Source organism: Lepidochelys olivacea (assembly GCF_965140295.1).
Source record: "Lepidochelys olivacea isolate rLepOli2 genome assembly, chromosome: 9".
NCBI lineage: Eukaryota > Metazoa > Chordata > Testudines > Cheloniidae > Lepidochelys > Lepidochelys olivacea.
Window position 1 is genome coordinate 5,749,361 of NC_140419.1, and position 22,613 is coordinate 5,771,973.

Sequence of the window (22,613 nt, forward strand, 5' to 3'; positions counted from 1 at the left end):
GACCAGTGACCGTGGGGAATCGGGGAACCTGGATGGCAGCAGGTGGCATCGTCCTGTTCCCAAAGCACCAGCCCGAACAGGCGCAGTTCGTGCTTTGCCACTGCAGCTGCGGGAGCTTCGGGCCAGGCCCGACGGGCTCGGTATTGGGGGTCACTCGTGCACCACCTGCCGCCGTGCCCTGGGGAGCTGGGACCCAGGAGATGGCCCAGCACTGCGGCAGGCGGAGGCTGGCGGGGTGGGAAAGGCTGCTGCCCGCAGGGGTGTGCTGCAAGGGCCTCGAAACCAGCCGCTGCTGGGAGATATCTCCCAACCGGCCGCCATTCCCTGTGGCCGTGTGCGTCGGGCCGGCCTTCCCTGCCCAAAGCTGGGGGGTCTAGTGGGAAGCGCACGGGACTGGGAGCCAGGAGACCAGGGTTCTAGTCCTGCCTCTGCTGCTGGTTTGCCAAGTGACTTTAGACAAGCCACTTGCCCGCTTTGTGCCTCAGTTTCCCTGCTTGTGAATGGTGGGATAACTGACCCCCACCCGCTTGCCTCTCTTTGGGGATTCTCTGCCATATGATAATCAGAAGCTACCAGCCTGTAGGGCTAAAGGGAGTCCCCGAGGGGAGAACAGCAGCTAGCTGCATGACACGAGTTTTGTCCGTTGTCAGACCTGCTCCATCCCTTAGGGGAATGGTCCCCACAAGCCCTGGAAGGCTGTACATACAGTGGGACCTACTTTAAACTCATTTGCTCCTAGCCAGAGTCCACAGAGGGAAATAGACCCCCAGTTAATATAGCAGGACCTACCTTAAAGCCCGTTAGGTTCTCTCCTTTGCTTGGGCCAGTGTGCAGGCCCCCCTGTCTCCCCAGCATTAAACATGAAGGGCTGCGAACTTCGCACCCTCGGGGCTGGGCCCAGCGTCCCGGCTGGGGGACACTAGACGGGCCCAGCGGGGGGTGTCAGAGCAGAGGGGTGGGCTCCTGGCCACAGGGCACTGGCCCCTCGGGGAGCAGAGGTGGCTGGGGTGATGGAGGGGGAGAAGGAGCGGGGAGAGCCACGGGGGCCTGGCAGAGGGCTGCCCTGGCGGGGAGCAGCCCCCCCAGGCGAGGGAGGAGGCGCTGGTGCCAGCAGCTTGCTCAGGGGTCCCGGTGCTGAGTAATATCCTGGGCCCCGGAGCGGAGCCGGGGCTGGGCCGGCAGGCAGGGCTACCAGCCGTGGGCTCAGAGGTAAACAGGAAAAGGGCTGAGTCGGGCCTGCCGTGAGTCACAGGTAGTTCCAGGAAACGCCAAGGCTCAGCCTGGGCGGGGATCCCGGCGCCCCCTCCCTCAGCAGCCGGGGGAGGGACCCAGGGATCTGCGGGGGTGGGGGGGTGCTTCAATCCCTGTCATTGACAATACCCCTGCCCCCGCCTGGAAAGCTTTACAAGGGGCTCTGTGTCCTCCCCCCCGAGACTCCCCTCCGGAGGCTTGTGGGGCTGCTGCTGAGGACGGGGTGATGTTGGTGGGCCAGTTGGGGGGGCGCACTCCACTGGGGGGTGCTGAGCCCGGCACCCCCTCCTGGCACTACGGGGGAATTGCGCTGCGGGAACTGGCCCCAGCGTGATGCTCGGGATGCTGCGCTGCCAGGGGTGGGGCTCAGACGGGGGCGCTCTGCACTGCTGGCTCCAGTCCTCACTGTGGAGCAGGGGGGGGTTCAGTAGGGGGTGCTGTGTGGAGGTCAGCGGGGAGTGGGGGGAGTTCAGTAGGGGGTGCTGTGTGGAGGTCAGCGGGGGGCGGGGCGCTGCAGGGAGCGGTGTGGGGTTGGCTGGGGCATTACGCTGGGGGGACGGGGGGTCAGCAGGGAGTAGTGGGGACTCAGTGGGGGTGCTGCATTGTGGGGAGCGGTGGGGGGGTTGGTGGGGAGCGGTGGGGGTGCTGCGCTGTGGGGAGCGGCGGAGGGTCGTTGGGGGCCCTGCGCTGTGGGGAGCGGCGGAGGGTCGGCGGGGGCCGTGCGGGGAGCGGCGGAGGGCCATTGGGGGCGCTGTGCTGTGGGGAGCGGTGGAGGGTCGTTGGGGGCGCTGCGCTGTGGGGAGCGGCGGAGGGTCGTTGGGGGCGCTGCGCTGTGGGGAGCGGTGGAGGGTCGTTGGGGGCGCTGTGGGGAGCGGTGGAGGGTCGTTGGGGGCGCTGTGGGGAGCGGCGGAGGGTCGTTGGGGGTGCTGCGCTGTGGGGAGCGGCGGAGGGTCGTTGGGGGCGCTGTGGGGAGCGGCGGAGGGTCGTTGGGGGCCCTGCGCTGTGGGGAGCGGCGGAGGGTCGTTGGGGGCCCTGCGCTGTGGGGAGCGGCGGAGGGTCGTTGGGGGCCCTGCGCTGTGGGGAGCGGCGGAGGGTCGGCGGGGGCGCTGCGCTGCGGGGAGCGGTGGAGGGTCGTTGGGGGCCCTGCGCTGTGGGGAGCGGCGGAGGGTCGTTGGGGGCGCTGCGCTGCGGGGAGCGGTGGAGGGTCGGCGGGGGCCGTGCGGGGAGCGGCGGAGGGTCAGCGGGGGAGCTGCGCTGTGGGGAGCGGCAGAGGGTCGGCGGGGGCCGTGCGGGGAGCGGCAGAGGGTCGTTGGGGGCGCTGCGCTGTGGGGAGCGGTGGAGGGTCGTTGGGGGCGCTGTGGGGAGCGGTGGAGGGTCGTTGGGGGCGCTGCGCTGTGGGGAGCGGTGGAGGGTCGTTGGGGGCGCTGCGCTGTGGGGAGCGGCGGAGGGTCGTTGGGGGCGCTGTGGGGAGCGGCGGAGGGTCGTTGGGGGCCCTGCGCTGTGGGGAGCGGCGGAGGGTCGTTGGGGGCGCTGCGCTGTGGGGAGCGGCGGAGGGTCGTTGGGGGCCCTGTGCTGTGGGGAGCGGTGGAGGGTCGTTGGGGGCGCTGCGCTGTGGGGAGCGGTGGAGGGTCGTTGGGGGAGCTGCGCTGTGGGGAGCGGTGGAGGGTCGGCGGGGGTCGTGCGGGGAGCGGCGGAGGGTCGGCGGGGGTCGTGCGGGGAGCGGCGGAGGGTCGGCGGGGGCCCTGCGCTGTGGGGAGTGGCGGAGGGTCGGCGGGGGTCGTGCGGGGAGCGGCGGAGGGTCGGCGGGTCCCTGCGCTGCGGGGAGCGGCGGAGGGTCGGCGGGTCCCTGCGCTGCGGGGAGCGGCGGAGGGTCGTTGGGGGAGCTGCTCTGCGGGGAGCGGCGGAGGGTCGTTGGGGGCCCTGTGCTGCGGGGAGCGGTGGAGGGTCGGCGGGGGCCCTGTGCTGTGGGGAGCGGCGGAGGGTCGTTGGGGGCGCTGTGGGGAGCGGTGGAGGGTCGGCGGGGGAGCTGCGCTGTGGGGAGCGGCGGAGGGTCGTTGGGGGCACTGTGCTGTGGGGAGCGGCGGAGGGTCGTTGGGGGCGCTGTGGGGAGCGGTGGAGGGTCGGCGGGGGTGCTGCGCTGCGGGGAGCGGCGGAGGGTCGTTGGGGGCGCTGTGGGGAGCGGCGGAGGGTCGGCGGGGGAGGTGCGCTGTGGGGCGCAGCGGAGGGTCGTTCGGGGCGCTGTGCTGTGGGGAGCGGCGGAGGGTCGGCGGGGGTCGTGCGGGGACCGGCGGAGGGTCGGCGGGGGCCCTGCGCTGTGGGGAGTGGCGGAGGGTCGTTGGGGGCGCTGCGCTGCGGGGAGCGGCGGAGGGTCGTTGGGGGCCCTGCGCTGTGGGGAGCGGTGGAGGGTCGTTGGGGGCGCTGCGCTGTGGGGAGCGGTGGAGGGTCGTTGGGGGCGCTGAGCTGTGGGGAGCGGTGGAGGGTCGTTGGGGGAGCTGCGCTGTGGGGAGCGGTGGAGGGTCGGCGGGGGTCGTGCGGGGAGCGGCGGAGGGTCGGCGGGTCCCTGCGCTGCGGGGAGCGGCGGAGGGTCGTTGGGGGAGCTGCTCTGCGGGGAGCGGCGGAGGGTCGTTGGGGGCCCTGTGCTGTGGGGAGCGGTGGAGGGTCGGCGGGGGCCCTGTGCTGTGGGGAGCGGCGGAGGGTCGTTGGGGGCGCTGTGGGGAGCGGTGGAGGGTCGGCGGGGGAGCTGCGCTGTGGGGAGCGGCGGAGGGTCGTTGGGGGCACTGTGCTGTGGGGAGCGGCGGAGGGTCGTTGGGGGCGCTGTGGGGAGCGGCGGAGGGTCGGCGGGGGAGGTGCGCTGTGGGGCGCAGCGGAGGGTCGTTCGGGGCGCTGTGCTGTGGGGAGCGGCGGAGGGTCGGCGGGGGCCGTGCGGGGAGCGGCGGAGGGTCGTTGGGGGCGCTGCGCTGTGGGAGCGGCGGAGGGTTGTTGGGGGCCCTGCGCTGTGGGGAGTGGCGGAGGGTCGTTGGGGGAGCTGCGCTGCGGGGAGCGGCAGAGGGTCGGCGGGGGCCCTGCGCTGTGGGGAGTGGCGGAGGGTCGTTGGGGGAGCTGCTCTGCGGGGAGTGGCGGAGGGGCGGCGGGGGCGCTGTGGGGAGCGGCGGAGGGGTGGCGGGGGTCGTGCGGGGAGCGGCGGAGGGTCGGCGGGGGCCCTGCGCTGTGGGGAGCGGCGGAGGGTCGGCGGGGGTCCTGCGGGGAGCGGCGGAGGGTCGTTGGGGGCGCTGCGCTGTGGGGAGTGGCGGAGGGTCGTTGGGGGAGCTGCGCTGCGGGGAGCGGCAGAGGGTCGGCGGGGGTCGTGCGGGGAGCGGCGGAGGGTCGGCGGGGGCCCTGCGCTGCGGGGAGCGGCGGAGGGTCATTGGGGGAGCTGCTCTGCGGGGAGCGGCGGAGGGTCGTTGGGGGCCCTGTGCTGTGGGGAGCGGTGGAGGGTCGGCGGGGGCCCTGTGCTGTGGGGAGCGGCGGAGGGTCGTTGGGGGCGCTGTGGGGAGCGGTGGAGGGTCGGCGGGGGAGCTGCGCTGTGGGGAGCGGCGGAGGGTCGTTGGGGGCACTGTGCTGTGGGGAGCGGCGGAGGGTCGTTGGGGGCGCTGTGGGGAGCGGCGGAGGGTCGTTGGGGGCGCTGTGGGGAGCGGCGGAGGGTCGGCGGGGGAGGTGCGCTGTGGGGCGCAGCGGAGGGTCGTTCGGGGCGCTGTGCTGTGGGGAGCGGCGGAGGGTCGGCGGGGGCCGTGCGGGGAGCAGCGGAGGGTCGTTGGGGGCGCTGCGCTGTGGGGAGTGGCGGAGGGTCGTTGGGGGCGCTGCGCTGTGGGGAGTGGCGGAGGGTCGTTGGGGGAGCTGCGCTGCGGGGAGCGGCAGAGGGTCGGCGGGGGCCCTGCGCTGTGGGGAGCGGCGGAGGGTCGGCGGGGGTCGTGCGGGGAGCGGCGGAGGGTCGTTGGGGGAGCTGCTCTGCGGGGAGCGGCGGAGGGGCGGCGGGGGCGCTGTGGGGAGCGGCGGAGGGTCGGCGGGGGTCGTGCGGGGAGCGGCGGAGGGTCGGCGGGGGCCCTGCGCTGTGGGGAGCGGCGGAGGGTCGGCGGGGGTCGTGCGGGGAGCGGCGGAGGGTCGTTGGGGGCGCTGCGCTGTGGGGAGTGGCGGAGGGTCGTTGGGGGAGCTGCGCTGCGGGGAGCGGCAGAGGGTCGGCGGGGGTCGTGCGGGGAGCGGCGGAGGGTCGGCGGGGGCCCTGCGCTGTGGGGAGCGGCGGAGGGTCGTTGGGGGCACTGTGCTGTGGGGAGCGGCGGAGGGTCGTTGGGGGCACTGTGGGGAGCGGCGGAGGGTCGTTGGGGGCACTGTGGGGAGCGGCGGAGGGTCGGCGGGGGAGGTGCGCTGTGGGGAGCGGCGGAGGGTCGTTGGGGGCGCTGTGCTGCGGGGAGCGGCAGAGGGTCGGCGGGGGCCCTGCGCTGCGGGGAGCGGCAGAGGGTCGGCGGGGGTCGTGCGGGGAGCGGCGGAGGGTCGGCGGGGGCCCTGCGCTGTGGGGAGCGGCGGAGGGTCGGCGGGGGTCGTGCGGGGAGCGGCGGAGGGTCGTTGGGGGAGCTGCTCTGCGGGGAGCGGCGGAGGGGTGGCGGGGGAGCGGCGGAGGGGCGGCGGGGGTCGTGCGGGGAGCGGCGGAGGGTCGGCGGGGGTCGTGCGGGGAGCGGCGGAGAGTCGGCGGGGGTCGTGCGGGGAGCGGCGGAGAGTCGGCGGGGGCCCTGCGCTGTGGGGAGCGGCGGAGGGTCGGCGGGGGTCGTGCGGGGAGCGGCGGAGGGTCGTTGGGGGAGCTGCTCTGCGGGGAGCGGCGGAAGGTCGGCGGGAGCAGTGTGGGGAGCCGCAGAGGGTCGGCGGGGGAGGTGCGCTGTGGGGAGCGGCAGAGGGTCGGCGGGGGCCCTGCGGGGAGCGGCGGAGCGGTAGCGGGGGCGCTGTGGGGAGCGGCGGAGGGTCGGCGGGGGGCGCTGTGGGGGCAGTTCAGTGGGGGCATTCTCCCCTGAGAGTCAGCGCCCCATTGTGGTCCTAGGGCTGCTGCTTGTTCCTCTGTCAGATTCGATTGGAATCTGAGGTCCCAACCAGCAGTGGCCATTGACCATCCCGCAGCAATTTCTGGGGCAGTTGGGCGTCAGCCCAGTGTCCTGGCCAAACCCCACCTGGGGCGTTGGCACACGGCTCCCCAAAATTCCTCTATTGTTTCACTGCCCTGCAGTGTCGTGTTGCTGTGCCATGCTAAGCAGCTGCCACCTTCCACCCCAGAGGTGGCTGCATTTCACTAATGGGTACAATGATTCCGCTAGGCTGGTGACAGCCTGAGGGGCAGGGCAGGGCAGGCTGCCCGTCGGCATTACACGCCCCCACCTGCGCACCTCTGGCTGGCCTGTGCACAGCTCTTCTTGCCCTCAAGTAATCCCATGGAGTCCAGGGCCAGAGAGGGCGTGTCAGACTGGGCACCAGGACGCCTGGGTTCTGCTCCTGGCTCTCGTGGGGGGAGCAAGGCAAGTTGGTCCAAGCTGGGACCTGGGACTCAGGACTCCTGGGTTCTGTTCCGGATTCTGCTACTGACTGGCCGGGTGAGCTTGGGTGAGTCACTTAGCCCTGGGTGCAAAGCAGGGACAAGCCTGGCCGGCGCGAGGAGGGCTGTGCGTCCCGGCAGGGCCCTGCGGTGCTCACCTTTCCAGAGCCCGAGTCTCTCTTGGCAGCACTGGCCATGGCTAGACGCTTTCTCGTGTCAGTAACGAGGGCCTTTTTGTTCCTTAGGGCTGAGAATTATTGGTGGCGGGGTCAGAATAAGAGGACCCTTAAAGTGGGGCAGTTCCCCCGAAACACAGTGACCTCCGTGGCAGGGCTGTCGGCCCACGACATCAGCCAGCCGCTAAAAAACAGCTTCATCCACACTGGCCATGGAGACACCAACTCCCAGCACTGCTGGGGCTTCCCCGATAAGATCGATGAGTAAGAACCACGTCCGTCTGCTCTGCTTCCCTCTGCCTTTCCTCCACTCCCCGTGGCCCCGGGTGCAGGGACGGGTGGGGGGCACGAGTCGCCTGCCCTCTGTGGACTTGGAGCCTGAGGGGACGTGGGGGGCCCGTGTGGCTGTTTGGTCTGCTCTGGCTTCAGGCCAGTCCACCCTGTCCACGACCCTTCCCTCCCTGCCCCCCGGAAGAGGCACAATCTGCTGAGGAGCCCGCAGCGAGCCTGGGCACCAGGGGGACATGCCAGGAATCGTGCCGCATGGGGGCCACATAACTGGTGGCATCTAACTTCCTCCCCCTCTCTTCGTACTAACGTGCATGGCTGATCTCCCCCAGCCCCTGCTGGGGCTTTGGGAGGGGCCCGGGCACACCAGCCCTCGGGCAGGGGCCAGCAGGAGCTGGCAATTCAGCAGGAGGCGCGGATCCCTGATCCTACCAGCTGCTGTGCCCCATCGGGCGCTATCAGCCGGGTGAGTGTCCAGACCTCTCCTGGCTCCCCTGGGCCCTTTGCCTGAGAGTTTGGGGTCATGGCGCTGTGTGAGCAGGGCGGGAGGCCTGTCCTTGAGGAACCCCTTTCCCTTCTAATGGAGTGGGCCCTAAACTGCCATGTGTTGCTCTGAGCTGTTAAACAGCTGCCTCGCTCCACTCCAGAGGTGGCTGCATTTCAGCGAGGTGGGAAGTTCTCCCTGTTGGTTGTGCATGATTATAGCATACATGTTAGTTCCAGCTTCTGTTAAAACCTCCCTTTCGTGGTTGCTCACAGATTTCCAAACCAAGTCTGTGACGTTGCCCACACTCGCTCTCGGCTCCAGGGAGAGGTTTGCTCAGTTTTGGTTCTGCCATTTTGGAATTCTGTGTGTCCATGAAAAAACCCTACATCCCCGTGTGTGACACAGAGAAACGATGCAACTACTGGGGGTCAAACTGGGCTTGTTTTGTAGATCCCGTTGAGCTCTAAGAAATAAGCTTCTTTTGGGGAATCAGGACAGTGGGTTTAAAGTCAGAGGCACGTACAGTTCCCCTCCCCCTCCCCCCCCATGCTTGTCCAGCTCTCTGGATGTCTGAGACATGCCAGGGGTCGTGCCAGGAGAGTTATAGCCTCTTGGTTCCCATTCCCACCAAGGCACAATGCCAATAACTTCAGTGGGGCGGGGCGGTGCAGAAACTGGTGACAAGGCTCAGCTCAGCAAGCCGGCTCCCGCGGAGGCCTGGAGCAGCAGCGGGTGGCTGTAGAATTATGTTCAAATCCCCACAAAGCAGCCTCTGCCCCCGCCCCGGCTGGGATTCTTAACACTGGCTTGAATTCCTCGGGGGGGCTCAGCGGCGGGTGGATCCCGTCTGAGCCCGGTTGTGGTGTGTGACCTGGGACGTTGTAGCGTGGACAGGAGCCCTCCTTTGGGGTATGGCTGTGCAGCAAAAGCTGGGCCAGCTGGCACAGGGCCTGGCAGCCTAGTCTCGCAAACCAAGGATGTGCCCAGGGTCCACGCCAGGCTGGCACCACCCGCACTGCACAGGCTGCACCGCGGTCGTGACGCACTAGCTGGATTCCGGCCAGCCCACGTCCAGCTCTCGGGCTCAGGGAGGCCGCCAGGCAGGGGGCGGCCCGGAGAGCAGGGCGGAGGGGACGTGGTGCCTGGGGAGCTGGGTCGTGCCGCCTGACCTCAGCTCACGGCCGGCATGGAATAAGTGGTGATGGCTGGGGCTGGGTACGCGTCCCTGTACACCGCTCTGCCAGTGTCCCCCAATCCCGACCCGCAGCCCCCTGCCACCCCAGCCCTGGGCTCCCCGTCCCCAGCTCTGCCAGTGCCCCCCAATCCCGACCCGCAGCCCCCTGCCACCCCAGCCCTGGGCTCCCCGTCCCCAGCTCTGCCAGTGCCCCCCAATCCCGACCCGCAGCCCCCTGCTAGCCCAGCCCGGGACTCCCAGTCCCCAGCTCTGCCGGTGCCCCCCAATCCCGACTCGCATCCCCCTGCCACCCCAGCCCTGGGCTCCCCGTCCCCAGCTCTGCTGGAGCCCCCCAATCCCGACCTGCAGCCACCTGCCTCCCTAACCCTGGGCTCCCCACCCCCAGCTCTCCCGGTGCCCCCCAATCCCAACCTGCAGCCCCTGCTAGTCCAGTCCTGGGCCCCTGTACACAGCTCTGCCAGTGCCCCCCAATCCCGACCCGGAGCCACCTACCACCCCAGCCCTGGGCTCCCCACACCCAGCTCTGCCGGTGATCCCCACTCCCGACCCGCAGCCCCTGCTAGTCCAGCCCTGGGCTCCCCAACCCCAGCTCTACCGGTGCCCCACAATCCCATCCCGCAGCCCCTGCTAGCCCAGCCCTGGGCCCCTGTAAGCAGCTCTGCCGGTGCCTCATACCCAACCCCTGCCTGGCTGCACTCTGGCACTAAGCTCCCCGCCCTGCTGCTTATCTTTATCACCCTCTGCATCTCCCCCAAGTCTTTCCCAGGCCCTGCCCAGCAGGAGCCCTGCACTGCCCTGCCCAGGTGCGGAGCATGGGGATGTGGCACCCAGGCTGACATGTACCCAGGGAGAGGGAACCTACGCCCAGGCCTCCGGATCCCTCCCTCTCACTCGCCTGGCACTTTCCCACCACACCCTGCTTGGCATGGCTCACCCAGGGAGAACCCAGCCCTGCTGCTGCCATCCCTGGGCACTGGCCCCGGCCTTGCCCTGTGCCCTGGCCCTTGGCTGCTCCTGGGGTCCTGGCCATGAGGATGGAGCTGGGGGAGGGGCTCTGGAGATGGTCTGAGTGGGGCCAGGGGAGTATGAAATCCCCTCGGAACTCAGCCCCGCAGAGCCGCCAGGGGGCGCAGCCCATGGGGTCTGGACGGCGGAGACCTCCGCTGTCATGGGAGCTGAGTGTATGGCCCCTGGGGCACACATGCACCAAGGCTGGGAAGAGGCCGGGTGGCCTGTGGTTATGGCAAGAGGCTGCGATTCTGGGGACCCCACGTCGATCCCCTGCTCTGCCACTGACATCCTGTCTGACCGTGGCCACATCCCTTAGCAGCCCCCAACCTGTACCCAGGGGTGAGAATCTGGCCCTGCCCCATGGGTGGGGGTTGCCAGCCGCTGGGGATTGGCCGTGCTGAGGGCCAGCCACAGTCAGTACCTGGGAGGGGCAAGAGTGGCAAAATGGGAGCTCCTCTGCCGGGAGGGGTTAACAGGCTGTGCTGGTCTCTGGGGCCAGCCCAGGGGAGACCCGAGTAGCCCCCCATGCCCTGCCACGTGGTTCTCCCGCCCTGGGAGGCCCTGCAGACAGGCTGCACCTTTCAGCCACCATGCCCTGAGCCGACGGAATGGGACTGGGCTCCTGCCTGAGAGGGGCAGCGTCATGTGGCCGGGTGCCAGGAGTGCCCGAGGGCCGGGCTCCCCACAGCACCGGGGTGGTGAGCCCCTGGTGCGGGGCGTGCTGCTGACCGTCCTACATGTTCTCTCCCTTCAGGCTGTACCTGGGAAACCCCATGGACCCTCCCGATGTGCTAGGCGTGGACCTGAACGCAGCCAGACCCACCCAGCTCCCGGGCCGGGCAAAAAGTAAGCCACGCTGCCATCCTGCTGCGGGCACTGCCCAGACAGTCATGCCTGCAACCCATGCTGCATGGCCCGTAATGGTCCTGGACCTCAAACTACCAGTCCCAGCATGCAATGCTCTGTGGGACCCTGGCACCTGCTGTCCCCAGCACTGTTGCCTGCTGGGACCTGTAGTCTCCACAGGCCGCTCCTGCCCCTTAGGTTAGGGCAGCTGCAGTAGGAGCCCCCGGCTGGGCTCCCAGGTCGCATGGTGCCAGGGGGAGGAGAGCATGGGTGCAGGGACGAGCGTGCCCAGCGAAGCGGGCGTGTTGCTCCTGCCGGCCTTAGACCTTCCTCCCTTCTGTCAAGGGAAGCTCTCCCCGGCGCTCGACCGTCTCCATGGCTCTATTGTGGCCGCTTGGCGGAGCTGGTCGAGTCCCGGCCCCCGAGCCCTGGCCGGCGGCAGAGCTCCTCCCGCCACTCTGCCGCCCCAGATCTCCTGCCCTTCCAGCAGGACCCTGGCTTCTGCTTCCTGTCCGAAACTGTCGAGCGGCTTTGCTGAGCTCAGCTGCCAGCCCGGAGTGGGTCGCTCCTTCCCTGCTGTGTTCAGGTGGTGCTGAAGCCCTAAGGGTCCCAGGAGGGAGGCCCCTGGCACAGGCCTGGCCTGTCGGGCCGGTTCCGTGATGAGCTTCAAATGCTTGGGCACCCTTGAAAATTTGCCTGAGGTTTGGGTGCCCAGCTGGAGACCGCTTGGCCCTGACTCTCTGCAGTGCCCCATGCCCGCCGCTCCCAGTGACCCAGGTGGAGCTGAGGGGGCTCCCGCCCAGCTGGCTCCAGTGGGGCATCCAGAGTCAGGGGCCACGTCGGAGAAACCCGGCGTTAGCTGTTCCAGCCGGATCCCCGGCCAGCTGTGTTGCTGCTCCCTGGGCCCCGGCAGTCCTGCCTGCTACCTGCTCCATTACTAAACCAGCTGCCTCCCGGCTTCCTCTGGCTTCCCTGCCTCTGCGCTCTGCCAGCTAACCCCTCCTCTCTCCTCTGGGGCCTCTCTCTTCTGCTGCAGGGAAGCCACCGCCTCGGCCACCACAGCCGGCCATCCTCCTTTCGAGTAAGTTGGGCCGTTCTCCGCTCCTGTCCTCTCTCTTCTCTCCTCACTCCTCTCTGCCAGGTACGGGGGCATGCGGGGCGCTTCCGGCCGGGGAGCTGCTGGCTCCCTGCGCCGAGATGCCAGTGCCAATGGGGTGCCTGCCAGTGCGGGCACAAGGAGAGCCCTCTTGCCAGCCAGCCCCGCGCATAGACACAGATGAGCACACGCCCTGTGTGAGCGCGGGCAGTGCCAGCTTCCCCGCATGGCCCTGCTCGGAGTGTCCCAGCCCTGCTCCCCTCCAGGGGCCAGAGGTGAGTCCATGCTCCCTGCCCCATTCAGTCCTTCGTCTCTCGGCTGAGCTGGCTGGCTGCAGCAGAGGCTGGTGGATTCCCCTGGCCTCTCCCACCACCAGACACACCCGACTGGCACACACACCCAGGCTCCCCGTGGGACCAGCCCTCGGCTCAGTGACTCAGGCCCCTCTCTGCTTCCCACCCGCTGGCGACTCCGAACCCCCCCTACCCTGTCAGGGTCCGGCTCAGGCTCTCACTGGCCTGGACTCCGCTGCATGTACTAACCTCTGGGCTGGGCTGGAGGCAGATAGAGCAGGCGGGAGGCCGCTAGGCGGGCAGGGGCTGCGGTGAGAGCTGGCACCTCCAGGAGTGTGCCCCTGGGGAGCAGAGCCCAGTACATGGGGTAGGGGGCGTTGGATGTATGCAGCGAGCTCTGACCCCAGACCTAGACCTCTAGGGCAAAGCTCAGGGATACCTGGTCCAGGAAAAGCTTAAACAGAGAGACTGAGGAGGGCAAGGTAGAGGGCAAATACATGGTGGTCCTGGGTTCGGATCCTGCATGGGTCAGGAGTGAACATTGAATTTTGGTGGCCTCCCTTCCTAAGCCCCAGTGGCTGCTTGTCAGTTTCACATGCCCATCATCCGGGAAGCCTGTGCTGAGGAAGGTGATCAGGAGCAGTCAACATGGATTCACCAAGGGCAAGTCATGCCTGACCAACCTGATTGCCAGAGGAGATAACTGGCTCTGTGGATATGGGGAAAGCAGTGGGCGTGTTATTCCTTGACTTTAGCAAAGCTTTTGATTCGTCTCCTACAGTATTGGACTGTAAGGTAGAGAGAAAGCTGGCTAGATTGTCGGGCTCTCCGGGTGGTGATTAATGGCTCCATGTCTAGCCGGCAGCCAGTATCAAGCAGAGTACCCCAGGGGTCAGTCCTGGTGCCAGTTTTGGTCAACATCTTTATTAATGATCTGGATGATGGGATGGATTGCACCCTCAGCAAGTTCACAGATGACACTAAGCTGCGGGGAGAGGTAGATACGCTGGAGGGTAGGGATAGGGTCCAGATTGACTTAGACAAATTGGAGGATTGGGCCAAAAGAAATCTGATGAGGTTCAACAAGGACAAGTGCAGAGTCCTGCACTTAGGACGGAAGAATCCCATGCACCGCTACAGACTAGGGACCGACTGGCTCGGCAGCAGTTCTGCAGAAAAGGACCTGGGGGTTACAGTGGACGAGAAGCTGGATATGAGTCAGCAGTGTGCCCTTGTTGCCAAGAAGGCTAACGGCATATTGGGCATTAGTAGGAGCATTGCCAGCAGATGGAGGGAAGTGATTATTCCCCTCTATTCGGCACTGGTGAGGCCACATCTGGAGTATTAGTTTTGGGCCCCCCACTACAGAAGGGATGTGGACAAATTGAAGCAAGTCCAGCGGAGGGCAACAAAAATGATTAGGGGACTGGAACACATGACTTATGAGGAGAGGCTGAGAGAACTGGGGATGTTTAGCCTGCAGAAGAGAAGAATGAGGTGGGATTTGATAGCTGCTTTCAATTACCTGAAAGGGGGTTCCAAAGAGGATGGAGCTAGACTCTTCTCAGTGGCAGCAGATGACAGAACAAGGAGTAATGGTCTCAAGTTGCAGTGGGGGAGGTTGGATATTAGGAAACACTGTTTCACTAGGAGGGTGGTGAAGCACCGGAATGGGTTCCCTAGGGAGGTGGTGGAATCTCCATCCGTAGAGGTTTTTAAGGTCAGGCTTGACAAAGCCCGGGCTGGGATGACTTTGTTGGGGATTGGTCCTTCTCTGAGCAGGGGTTGGACTAGATACCTCCTGAGGTCCCTTCCAACCCTAGTCTTCTACGATTCTGTGATTCTAAGCCTGTGCTCAGGAGGGGCCCAGGGCTCGGCTAGCAGGGGGCTGTGGGTCGGGAGTGAGGGGCATCAGCAGAGCTAGGGGTGGGGAGCCTAGGGCTGGGCTAGCAGGGGGCTACGGGTCAGGACTGAGGGGCGCTGGTGGAGTTGGGTTTGGGGAGCCCACGGCTGGGATGGCCAGGGCCTGTGGGTTGGGACTATCAGCCCTTCTCAGGCACATGCTAAACTGCCCTGCAGTTGCCCCGAAAGCCCCACGGCGGGAGCAGCACCATCTCCTCCTCCCGCAATGTGGATCCAGATGGGGAGGGGCCCAGAGTTCCCACCAGGGCTCCGGGCCGGGCGCAGCACTGCCTGGAGAAGGGGCCCTCAGCAGGGCCTGTACCCATGCTGGGCAGGTGCGGAGGTCACCCCATCAGTGCCTGGCCCATGGGCGTCCTGCGGTGCTGAGATCTCCCCCTCCCTGTGTTCCAGAGCCCTCGTACGACCCCGTCAGTGGGGAGGACAACTCCCTCTCCACGGGCCTCAAGCGGCTGTGCCTGAGGAAGCCGGGCCCCACAAAGGGGCTGAAGCTGGTGAAGCCTTCGGCCTGGGTGTCGGGCACCAAGGTGGGCGAGCGGCAGCCGAGCCGGGCCAAGGGCGGGGTCACCTACTGTGGCGAGGCACCACTGATCGACTTTGGGGACGAGCCTTCCCCCACCACCCCCTCGCCAGTCGGGGAGCTGGGCGCCCCCTCCCTCGCCAGGCTGGCCATGGAGGCTTTCTCCCTGCTGGACAAGACGCCCCCCCAGAGCCCCACACAGGCACTGCCCCGGCCCCTCCACCCCACCCCTGTGGTGGACTGGGACGCACGGCCCCTGCCCCCGCCGCCGGCCTACGACGACGTGGCCCAGGACGAGACCGACTTCGAGGTGTGCTCCATAAACAGCGTGGAGGGGCTGGCGGGGCGGCCGGCCTGGGCCGAGGACGAGAAGGCGGCGGGGGAGTGGGGCTCGGCGCCGCTGGAGGACAACCTTTTCCTGCCGCCCCACGGGGCCAAGCAGCCGAGCCTGGCGCAGACTACCGAGATCTTCCAGGAGCTGCAGCAGGAGTGCATGAAGCGGCTGCACGTGCCCCAGGGCCCCAGCGAGGACAAGCCGCAGATCCCGCCCCGCGTGCCCATCCCGCCCCGGCCCCTGCGGAGGAACGAGCCCGGGTGCTGGTCGGGGGAGCTGTCCCCGGCCTCGGGGGGTGAGGAAGACCGGCCGCCCCAGATCCCGCCCCGCGACCCCTTATCCCAGCCCACCTCCAGGACTCCCAGCCCCATGGCGCTGCAGGTGGGCTCCCCGCAGCAAAGGGCCAGCCTCTGCTCCCCCTTGGCCCTGGCCGCCTGCCTCTCCACCTCCCCGGGCAAGGCCATGCCCACCACGCAGAGCTTCGCCTCGGACCCCAAGTACGCCACGCCCAAGGTCATCCTGGCGCAGGACAAGGACAGCGCCAGGGGCCCCTGCATCCTGCCCATTGTCAAGGACGGCCGGAAGGTGAGCAACACCCACTACTACCTGCTGCCCGAGCGCCCGGCCTACCTGCACAAGTACGAGAAGTTCTTCAAGGAAGCCCAGAGCCCTGAGGAGCCGGCGCCCCGCGTGGTCAGCACCGCCGCCGTCCGGCCCAGGGTGCAGCAGTCCAACTGCTCGGCCAACAACAGCAACCCCGGCCCCCGGGGGGCGCTCGGGGCCTCCTGCAGCGGCCAGACCATCGTCTACGACAGCAGCGACGGCTGCCGGGCCGCCGAGAAAGTGCAGCTGGTGAGTGGCTCCTCCCGGGGCGATTGGCGAAGGGGGCCAGTGTGGGGTGGGGCCAGCTCAGGGCCCAGCCGGCGAGCGACGGCGGGGCCTTGCCCCTGGCCGCGGGGGGAGCAGCTGCAGCGTCCCTGCCCCGCAGAGTTCGCAGCAGGGGGAGAGCCCAGGGGCCAGTGCGGGAAGCTGACTCTGCTCAGCCTGGGAGAGCAGGGCTGTGCCACAGATTCGTTGCCTCACCTGGGGCACATCCTACCCCTTTGCCGTGCCTCAGTTTCCCCACTCTCCCCAGGCCCCTTTCCCAGAGGGGGCAGGCAAATGAATTGGGTGCGAACGGGCCGAGCCCCTCAGAGAAAGGAACCCTGCGCATTTTCCACGTAGCAGGCGCGCACCAGGTGGGTGCCCGACTGTGGGGCAGCGTGGGGTGCGATGCCTGTGCCCTACCCACTCAGTGGGATCCAGGCTCCAGCCCCTTTCGCCATCGCTAATGTCAGAGCCAGCCTGCCCCGCTCCAGTGCCCAGGCAGTGAACTCTCTGGGGCTGATCCTGCTTGGTTGGACCTGCGTGATTCCACCCCATGTGCCCCTGCCCCTCATGTAGTGGTGGGGCAGACACCGACCCCGGCACGCCAGGCCTGACAGTCACATGAAGGGCACCAGTGGGCTCAGCTCTGGCTGGCTGCCCCCCAGTGCCAGGGCAGGCTGCACGGCTGCCTCTGCCCAGCGAAGTGCAGTCACTGGAAAGTAGCACCCGGGGCAGGGGGAGGCCACCCTGCCTGGGAACGGCTGGTGTGACGTGCTGCCGGGAGCCCCGAAAGGGAGGGCGCTCCCGCTCTGCCCTCTGCCTGCTCAGGGCAGGACTACCCAGCCTGCGTCACTAGTGTCTCCCCTGGCAGGTTTGGGCACCACCGTGGCTTAAGTGCCCCCAGACCCTGTGCTGGGCTCTGCGCCCTGGAGCTGATCGGGCTACACAGCTCGGTCCCTCCTGAGCACAGCTTGTTGCTGCTGGCCCCGCAGCAGCCAGGCACATCGCGCTCGCGGATCCAGCCGCCCCCTGAGCCCATCCTAGGGCAGGGCACCAATAACCCCTGTGGGGGGGCAGGGCGTGAGAGTGACAAGCCGGGCTGGAGCCGGCCCCCTGACCCAGACGCCCCTGCAGCTGGAGATCCCGGCCCAGGAGGGGACGGGGGACGAACAGGCTGGGACCTGGCTGGGCTTGGATGAGCTGGCTGGAGGGCCTGGCAGCCAGGACACCTGGGTTCCGCTGGCGGCCCGAGGGGCCGTGTCTCCCGCTCTCTGCACCTCGTTTTCCTGTTTGTGCCTCGGAGATACGGAGCCGGGAGCCGTCCGTGGTCAGCAGCCGTTTGGGCCAGAGAGCAGGAGATCTGCACCAGCGCCGGACGGCATGTTGGGGAGCAGACCGCCGGGGCCAGGGGTGGGACGACTCGGACGCTTCCCTCCCCAACCCGTGCGGCTCATGGGGCGGGGGGGGTGACCCCCTTTCCCCTGGTGGAGCCCCAAGGCCAGGCCCTGTCTCTAGCGAGTGCTGCAGGGTCTGTCTGGAGCGGGGCCCAGTCCTTGCCCTTGAAGGCCTGGGGGGCCACCTGCTGTTCCAGCATGAGATTGCAGCCTCTCGCTGCTGGGGCCCACAGAGCAGCCTGCCCAGTGGGGCCTGGGGAGGTCTTGGGGGGAGCCACAGGCTGCGGGGGACGTTCTGCTACAAAGAGGGCAGCCATTCCCCGCTGACCCAGCCTGGGCATCCCGCAGCCATTGCAGGTGGGCGAGGCTCAGGACTCCTGGGTTCTTTTCCTGACACTGAGACTGTCACCCTGGCCAAGTCACTGTCTCTCCCGCCCCTGTGTGCCTCAGTTTCCTCATCTGTAAGTGGGGCTGAGGTGAAGCTGCTGCCCAGCGGGGGCGTGAGGGTGGCTGATGGTCCCAAACGGTTGGAGACTGGGTGAGCTCCATGTCACCGATCTGCATTGCCATTGCTGCTGGGGCCCAGATGCCATGAGGATGGGCACCTCAGCTGTACCCACCTATACAGATTGCGCTGGTTGCTTTCCCCCAGCATCCTTACTGACGCCCATAACGCAGCCTTTGGGTGCTGCTGAAACGTCTGGGGAGCCCAGAGGCGGCTGCTGCAGCCGCATCCCTGCCCTGGCCATATGAAACCAGCCCTCCCAGTCAGTGCCACCAGAGCCCTGGGCCCCGTGCTGCCCCAGGAGCCTGTGCGGAGGGGGATGAGCTGCCCAAGGACAGCCTGCCCACGCGCCCACGGCCGGAGTCCTGCCCCCACCCTGCCCTCGGCGTGCTGCTCTCAGACTCTTCAGTGGGGCTGGGCAGAGCTCCCAGCTCCCCCCGACTCAACGGGCTGCGAGCCCTCGGCTCCCTCCCAGCCCCCGGCAGTGCCAGCCTGTCCGGACCGAGCGCTCACGGGCTGTGTCCACAGGTGCAAGAGATGGTGCACGGCGTGACCACCGAGGAGTGCCAGGCCGCCCTGCAGAACCACGGCTGGAGCGTCCAGCGGGCCATCCAGTATCTGAAGGTACGGGGCAGGGGCCGGGCAGCTCTGGGACCCCCCACCCCGCAGGCCGTGTCCGGAGCAGTGCAGTGCCTGCAGGGACGGGCCGTGGTTTTTGGGTGGGCAGCAGGATCTGAGCCCTGGCTTGTGTGACGGCACCAAGCCTGGAGCGCCCCCGCTGGGGGTGGCCTGATCCCACCGGGGCGGGGGGGGGGTGCTGTTCGTACACTGGTTGACGCTCGATGCCGGAGGGCCCAGGAGCAGAGCTGGGCACGTGCGCCCAGGTCATGCCCCTCCCGTCCGACCTGGGTACAGTCAGCCACCGCTGGCACCGTGTCTGCCTATCAGACCCGCCATGCGGGGATGAAGAAGCGCAGGGGAGCCCCCGCCCCGCACTCTACGCATGGGCCAGGCTGGCCCAGCTCCTGGGGAATGGCAGGATTCTGCGTGGACAGCGTCCCTACCCCTCCCGCTGCCCGGGGCGCCCCCCACTCACCCTCTGTGCCCTGTGGTTTGCAGATGGAGCAGCTTTTCTGCCTGGGCCTGAAGACCAGGGGGGAGTGCCACAGGGTTCTGGAGATGTTCGACTGGAACCTGGAGCAGGCCAGCTGCCACCTGCTGGACCCCGCCAGCGCCGCCAGGCAGAAGTAGGCCACCCCCTTGCCCCAGCCCCACCCCTGCGCTGGCGTGGCGAACCCCAGGGGTTCACAGCCTCAGCACGAGCTCTCGGGGATGCCCCTTTTGTAACCCGACAGCTGGGCCCCTCCGGGGGCACCACAGGAGCTGTGGCCTGCCCGGGCCGGCCAGCCTCCATCCCGTGGCTGCTTGGTGACCTCTGCCAAAGGAGTTGCAGCTGTCGCCCAGCAGGATGGACGCCACTCTCGGAATTGGCCACGGAGCCCAGCCCCCGTCCCTGGCAGGGTGCGGGCAGAGCTGGGCTGGAGAGACGGGGGAACGGACACAGCTGTGTTTCCCCAGGGGGTGGGGCCCAGCAGGGGAGGAGCAGGGGCTCAGGGCCAGGCTCTGCCCCTGCGGCCTGCGGGAGCCCCTCCCTGGGAGCTGTGTGGGGCCCCCAGCACATGCTCCAGCCGATGACAGCGCGGCTGCCCGTGCAGGCAGGACTGGGTGGCCCGGAGCAGAGCCTGCTGCCCAGCATGGTTGTGGGGAGGAAGGGCACATTCCAGCCCAGGGAGGGACTGGCCAGGCAGCCGGTGGGGCTCAGACCCAGAGAGCAGGGCCCAGCTGCAGAGGGCCTGATCCTGTGGGGCACCCCTGTGAGCACAGAGGGCCCGCTGTGTCTCAGGATTGGGCCCCCAGCTCACCTGCTCCCCTTGTCCTGCAGGCGGTGACGGCGGCAGGCCGGGAAGCTGAGTCAGACCTGGAGCAGGCACCTGCCACCTCTGCGGTGCCTTCCCCCCACATTGGACTGAGCCGGCCAGAGCGTGGCTGGAGAGCCAGGAGCAGGGCTGAGAGCCTGACCAGGGGCTCAGGACTGGCGAGGGGCAGCCCCCAGGATCCCGCTGGGGGTCACCCAGGAGCTCGCTGAGGAATTGTTTTGTAAAGAGAAATGTAATTTTAATATATATATAAATATTCTATTGGAGAGGAACCCGGTGCCCCCCAGCTGTGTGCTGCGCCCTGCCTGCCCCTGGGCCTCGGCTAGCGAAGGGGCTCAGGAGCGGCCTCCCCTGCCCCCGGCTCCGGTGCCAGGGAGCGCAGAGCAAGAGAGCAGCACTCAGCACAGATCCTGCCCCCCTTGGACCTGGCTCTTCTCTCCCGAGCTCCATGCAGCCCCAGGCCTGGCACAAAAGGGACGAGCCATCACCCACAGGCCCCTTTCAGCCTTGCATACTTCCCGGGGTCTGCAGCACCAGGAGCCAGGCCCGGAGGGCACCCTGCGGCGGGCAAGGGCCAACGTCCCGCTGACCAGCCCTGCAGCAGGCCCACGGGCCCAGAGGAGAAGGGCAGACCAGCCCCTGCGGCCCTTCCATGGCAGGGGGTCAGCATTCAGCCTGGTGCCACCTAGCCCTGGACTGACTGGCAGAGCAGGCGGGGAGCCTGGGCTCACTCCATAGAATCATAGAATCATAGAATATCAGGGTTGGAAGGGACCCCAGAAGGTCATCTAGTCCAACCCCCTGCTCGAAGCAGGACCAATTCCCAGTTAAATCATCCCAGCCAGGGCTTTGTCAAGCCTGACCTTAAAAACCTCTAAGGAAGGAGATTCCACCACCTCCCTAGGTAACGTATTCCAGTGTTTCACCACCCTCTTAGTGAAAAAGTTTTTCCTAATATCCAATCTAAACCTCCCCCACTGCAACTTGAGACCATTACTCCTCGTTCTGTCATCTGCTACCATTGAGAACAGTCTAGAGCCATCCTCTTTGGAACCCCCTTTCAGGTAGTTGAAAGCAGCTATCAAATCCCCCCTCATTCTTCTCTTCTGCAGGCTAAACAATCCCAGCTCCCTCAGCCTCTCCTCATAACTCATGTGTTCCAGTCCCCTAATCATTTTTGTTGCCCTTCACTGGACTCTCTCCAATTTATCCACATCCTTCTTGTAGTGTGGGGCCCAAAACTGGACACAGTACTCCAGATGAGGCCTCACCAATGTCGAATAGAGGGGAATGATCACGTCCCTCGATCTGCTGGCTATGCCCCTACTTATACATCCCAAAATGCCATTGGCCTTCTTGGCAACAAGGGCACACTGATGACTCATATCCAGCTTCTCGTCCACTGTCACCCCTAGGTCCTTTTCCGCAGAACTGCTGCCTAGCCATTCAGTCCCTAGTCTGTAGCAGTGCATTGGGTTCTTCCGTCCTAAGTGCAGGACCCTGCACTTATCCTTATTGAACTTCATCAGATTTCTTTTGGCCCAATCCTCCAATTTGTCTAGGTCCTTCTGTATCCTATCCCTCCCCTCCAGCGTATCTACCACTCCTCCCAGTTTAGTATCATCCGCAAATTTGCTGAGAGTGCAATCCACACCATCCTCCAGATCATTTATGAAGATATTGAACAAAACCGGCCCCAGGACCGACCCTTGGGGCACTCCACTTGATACCGGCTGCCAACTAGACATGGAGCCATTGATCACTACCCGTTGAGCCCGACAATCTAGCCAGCTTTCTACCCACCTTATAGTGCATTCATCCAGCCCATACTTCCTTAACTTGCTGACAAGAATACTGTGGGAGACCGTGTCAAAAGCTTTGCTAAAGTCAAGAAACATTGGCAAAACTCCATTGGCAGGGCTGGGCGAGGGCAGACACTGGCTCATCAAGCACCAGCCATGCCTCTGCCCAACCTAGGGGAGGAGCGTGGGGAGAGAGCCCAGCCCAGGCCTGGTGCCCTAGGGCACAGAGCTCACTGTGGGGCCAAAGCCACCCCCGCATCAGCCCCAGGGTGAGTACTTTGTGCCCCCACCCGATTCCTCCCCAAGGCTGCTTCGCTTCCGCCCCATATTAGTGGCCTCGTCCATCACACCAATGGGACAGTGCCCAGTGACCCAAAGGGGAGGCACGCGGGGGGGAGAAGAGCCCACTGGCACTGCCTGAGAGGTGGGGAGAGTGGCTGCATGTGCAAGGATCAGGGGGCAGAGGGATTGGAGGCAGTGCCCATGGGCCCTATCTGGGAGGCAAAGAGATGGGGCAGGCCCACAGACACGAATGGGGCCAGCACCCGTGGACACTAAGGGCCAGAGGGCTGGGGCAATGCCCACGGGTATCGTCGGGGACAGTGCCAAAGGACACAGGGATGGGGCGATGTCCATGGGCGGGGGGCTGGGCCCATTGACACAGAAATGGGGGCAGTGACCATGGGCATTAGGATGCCCTTTCCTTGCGGAGGAAGCTAGTCCAGGTGAGTCCGAGGGTTGCTTGCACCTGGGGCCATTGCTGTGGCCACCCACCATTCCCTGCAGAAGGGGTCTGCCCTGGCAGCCCTGCCCTTGCCCCCCCACAGCTAGAGTGCAGGGGAGCTGCACGGGGAGCACGTGGCCCCGGCCTGGACAGAGTTTGAGACTCGCTTTGACACGCACAGCAAAGGGCCCCGGCTGAGGGTCGCCCACCATCACCTGCTGCTGCCCCTTTAATGCCCTTGAATTGGGCTCATCAGGTACACACACACCCTCCGCTAAACAAATGGGCTGCTCTAGTGAGCAGAGCAGGGTCCCGGACGCCTGGGTTCTGGTCCTCATTCTGTCTCTGACCTGCTGGGTGGCCTTGGGCAGGTCCCAGCCGCTCATTGGGCCTCAGTTTCCCCTTCTCCAGCATGCAAT

The 22,613-nt window shown here is 67.0% G+C and overlaps 1 protein-coding gene across 10 annotated transcripts in view; it reads left to right on the forward strand.

Moving 5' to 3' along the window:
- TNK2 (tyrosine kinase non receptor 2) overlaps positions 1-19,810 on the forward strand; it is a 78,137-nt gene extending 58,327 nt beyond the window's left edge. For 6 of the 10 annotated variants that reach the window (XM_084638966.1, XM_084638968.1, XM_084638972.1 and 3 more), the window contains 7 exons: positions 7,045-7,239; positions 10,711-10,802; positions 11,839-11,883; positions 14,505-15,817; positions 18,260-18,355; positions 18,851-18,978; positions 19,674-19,810. In XM_084638966.1, the coding sequence (XP_084495092.1) occupies positions 7,045-7,239; positions 10,711-10,802; positions 11,839-11,883; positions 14,505-15,817; positions 18,260-18,355; positions 18,851-18,978; positions 19,674-19,680 (1,876 nt within the window). In that variant the 3' untranslated portion in view covers positions 19,681-19,810. The remainder of the gene's footprint in view (positions 1-7,044; positions 7,240-10,710; positions 10,803-11,838; positions 11,884-14,504; positions 15,818-18,259; positions 18,356-18,850; positions 18,979-19,673) is intronic. The other 4 variants (XM_084638969.1, XM_084638971.1, XM_084638973.1 and 1 more) reach the window with 3 other exon arrangements.
- The last annotated feature ends 2,803 nt before the right edge of the window (positions 19,811-22,613 follow it).